The 3,816-nt window shown below is 51.4% G+C and overlaps 1 protein-coding gene across 1 annotated transcript; it reads right to left on the bottom strand.

The window, feature by feature from the left end:
* Positions 1-1,087: 1,087 nt before the first annotated feature.
* LOC145402849 (uncharacterized) lies at positions 1,088-2,689 on the bottom strand. Its single transcript, XM_080274760.1, has one exon. It carries the CDS (start codon positions 2,687-2,689, stop codon positions 1,088-1,090), a length of 1,602 nt encoding a protein of 533 aa, XP_080130886.1.
* Between the last annotated feature and the right edge of the window lie 1,127 nt (positions 2,690-3,816).

Here is a 3,816-nt window from a genome sequence, read left to right as displayed (position 1 = left end):
TGTAGTGGTGTTGTAACACGGGGAAGACCTGAACGATGACGGTTCTTCGTTGTGCCTTCCTCCTGAATTCGCCGAATCCACCTTTCTACAATTCTGCTCACACCAATCGCCTCCATGTCGCCCTGTCCCCCGCCATTTCACTGCCCTGCTCCCATCTCACCCCACCCCCCTCTCTCTCATATACTTCACTCCATTCCTCCATCTCATCCTTGGCTTCCCCTTCCCTCTCCCCACCTCCACCTCTCTCACCCTCTCCTCGTCAGGATCTCGCTCTCCATCCTCTCCGCATGGCCAAACCACCGCAATGTGTTTCTCGTAACTCCTCCTATCACATCCACATCCACACCACAACGCTCCTTCACTTCCTCATTTGTCAGTCTGTCTCTCCATGTGACTCCACATGCTCCTCTCAGATAACTCATTTCCACTGCTTTCACTCTTGAACGTGGAAAACAAGTTGACAGTGACGCAGCGATTGTAGCTTTATTTCGTTATTTTTTTTTTTTTTTTTTATAGACACCGTACTTACGGAAAATAATTTCAGTACCAGATACATCTGAGGTGATTAACATTTCATTTTCGAACAAATAATATCGAAAAGAAAGAACACAATATATCTTCAGTGAGATATAGAAAGCCGCCTGAATACCCCCGACTGGGTGTTTACTACTGATTATAATATGAAGAGGCTATCTCCGGAGCGAGCGTGTAACTTTGGCCGCCATATTAAAACACCACCAGGACGCCACACTGGTAGTGCAATTGGATCACTGTTCTTAGCCTGCTGTTTCTGTTTTGCTGTTGCTTACACAAGTTGAGCAGTGGGCCATGGCACTATATTTTCTGAATTCATCAGTTGATTTCAAAAGACGTAGGCGTCGGGTTTGCGGGCCCCTGGCCTTTAGTTCCTTCTTTCTTGCATTAAAAAAAAAAACACACACATCAGCTCCGCCCTGGGCCCCTGGCGGCTGTCACACAAACTACGTGGTGCTACCCATGAGAAAGCCTCTTCTTCTTGTGGTTTTAAGGGTCACAGCCAGAACAATGGCCCAATGCCCTGCCAATGGAAACTGCTTAGGGCCTCATATTATATGCGGGAGAGCTGTCTAGATTTTCGGATCAAGTCACACGTGCACTTCACGACCTGTTCTCCTAACCGAGGGTCCCCGATACCGCCTCCCAGGAATGTGTGGAGAGATAAACTGAGAACTCGCAGAGATGCCAAACGTTCCCGCAAAAGGGTGCGAAGGGAGTGGAACCTAGGACACCATAACATAAAATGTTCTATGGTGTCTTCAACCTGAGGACACCACTGGCACCATGGGTGCTCTATCATACCCAAATGGTACAGATGGCTTGCAAGGCCTGTGTGGCCCAACCGTAACCTGGTGATGGCTACATCAATGTCTCTGCAGGGATGGCGTGCCCAAGGGTGTTCAGAGGAGTCAGAGCGAAAACGCCCCAAGTGGAAGCCAGGTAGGGTGGTCGCAAGGTGCGCATTCCAATGTGATATGCAGGCGCTGCATACAAGTTTAGGGAATGTGGCACTATCTGGCGTCACATGGACCACTGTACTGGAGGTCAGTGCTCGCTTTGCTGCTGCATCTGCAATTTCATTGCCACAGATGCCCACATGCGAGGGAATCCACTGAAGGCGGAGGTGCCAGGGAGGAGTAACAAGGAAAAGGAGGTGTTCCATGATAACATGGACAATCCTGACATGAGTCACTGGACGATCTGAGAGGAGGAGGGTAAGTGCAGACTGTGAGTCGGTGTATAAGACTACCGATTGAGGCTGGAGGAAAGTCCGGATAAATTCAAGGGCCTGAAGGATGGCTACGAGTTCTACGGTTAGGACATCATACCGCCTGCTGAACGACCAAGCTTGGCATATGGAAAGATCTTCAAAATAGGCCGCTGAGCCAAAGGAAGATGGAGGGGAGTGAGACCCATCCGTGTAAACTCTCAGGAAGTCCTTATAGACAGAGGAGTTCACGTTGTGAAAGAGCTGCCGTGCCAAGGCTGCATCTGTCGACTTTGAGAACGGTACTGGGAGATAGGGGTAGACATATGGAGAAAAATCCTTCCAAGGGGGCACTGGGGGGAGAGGGGCCACTGGGGCAGGCCTGAGCAGATGGAGAGAGAGGGTGTGGCAGGCTCGGATGCTGCGGATGATGTATGGTAACCTCACTCGCGGCCAAGTTGGGGGCTGACGAAGGACTGTGGAGAGGCAGTAGAGGGAGGAGACCGGATGGCTGGAGGGAATGGTCGAAATGCGGTGAAGCAGCCGACAGTCCAGTTCCATGCGGTAGATGGAAAGGGGCATCACCCCTGACTCTGCATGAAGCGAAATAATTGGGGTGAACTTGAAGGCACTTAGGTCAATGCGACGTGCCGTGTTCTGGACAACAACCAACTTCTTTAGGTGGGTTTGGGCAGCCAATCCGTAAAGGGTGGTGCCGTACGTGATCTTACTGCGGATGAAGGCCAGATACAGTCGGAGAAGAGTGTTTCGATCAGTACCCCAGCGAACTTCTGCGACACACTTCATAATGTCCAGGCGCCTAAGGCATACCGATTGAAGATGGTCAATATGGGGGGCCCAGGTGAGACGGGGACTGTCCAAATGGGGGCCCAGAAACTTGTGCCGGGTCCGGAGGGTGAGAGGTTCTCCAGCAAGCTGAATCATCGGCATGGAGGGGAGCCTCCGTTGGCCAAAGTACATAAGAGCACTCTTGGGTGCATTGACTGTTAGCCCTCAGTCTACAGCCCAGGTGGCAAAGGCATCCACAGCCTGTTGGAGGCGATGTTGGGCACTGCAGAGGATTGAGGCATCGTCTGCATAGACTAAGATGGATACTCCAGGAGGATGAGGGTCATACAACAGTACATTGAAAAGTAAGGGACTGAGGCATGATCTCTGTGGTACTCCCTGCCTGACTGGGGTAGGGGAAGAGTACGTACCCCCAAGGGAAACATGAAAGGATTGCCCCTCCAAAAAACTTTGCACCCAGGCCACTGCAGAGCCTGTGATGTCATGATGGCACAACTCGTACAATATCCCATCATGGGAGGCAGAATCAAAAGCCCCCTGGAGATCCACGAAGGCAGCCAGGAGTATCTGCTTATGACAGAATGCCTGGTGGACATGATGGTCAAACTGGAGGAGGATGTCAGATGTCCCTCTCCCTGGGTGGAATCCACATTGTACCTCAGGCAGGCGGCGGTCATGCTCCAGCCATCAGGAGAGCCGATGGCATACCATTCTCTCAAGCACCTTCCCGACATTGGAGAGCAATGCTATCAGTCTGTATGAAGCCAGAGAAGAGGGGTCCCTCCCCGACCTTGGGGAAGGGCAGTAGGTGGGAGGTTTTCCAGTGTGAAGGGAAGATCCCTGATGCGCAGCTGTTGTTAAAGATGTCTAAGAGTGACATCTGAAGGCAAACAGGGAGATGAATCAAAAACTCATTAGGTACTAAATCTGGCCCACATGCCTTCTTTGGTAGTAAGGTCCACAGAGCAGAGGAGAATTCTGCCTGGGTAAAAGGAGAGGCTAAGCCTGCTGGGGGGGTGGAGGAGATGCCTGCCTGAGTGACCCTGAGTAAGTGCTGAAGACCTGGAAGTGGAGCTGGGGAACAAAATCTAGATCCAAAGAAGGCAGCCAGTAAGGTAGCCTTGTCTTGGAAGCCTACCAGAAGAACCTCCTTTACCAGAGGATACAAAAGGGTGGTAGGGCGACCCTTCATTGCCCGAATAAAGAACCAGGTCCAGGATGGTGAGTTTGAGAATGACAGGATTGAGCAGAAAGCAGACCAG

The sequence above is a fragment of the Coenobita brevimanus genome, chromosome 59, assembly GCF_032717465.1.
Source record: "Coenobita brevimanus isolate Jiangsu-jjx chromosome 59, ASM3271746v2, whole genome shotgun sequence".
In the NCBI taxonomy this organism is placed as follows: Eukaryota; Metazoa; Arthropoda; class Malacostraca; order Decapoda; family Coenobitidae; genus Coenobita; species Coenobita brevimanus.
This window is presented reverse-complemented; position numbering and strand designations above follow the sequence as displayed.

Coding starts and splice junctions, on each gene's coding strand:
- LOC145402849 (XM_080274760.1), bottom strand. CDS start 2,689: ATGATTCAGCTTGCTGGAGAACCTCTCACCCTCCGGACCCGGCACAAG.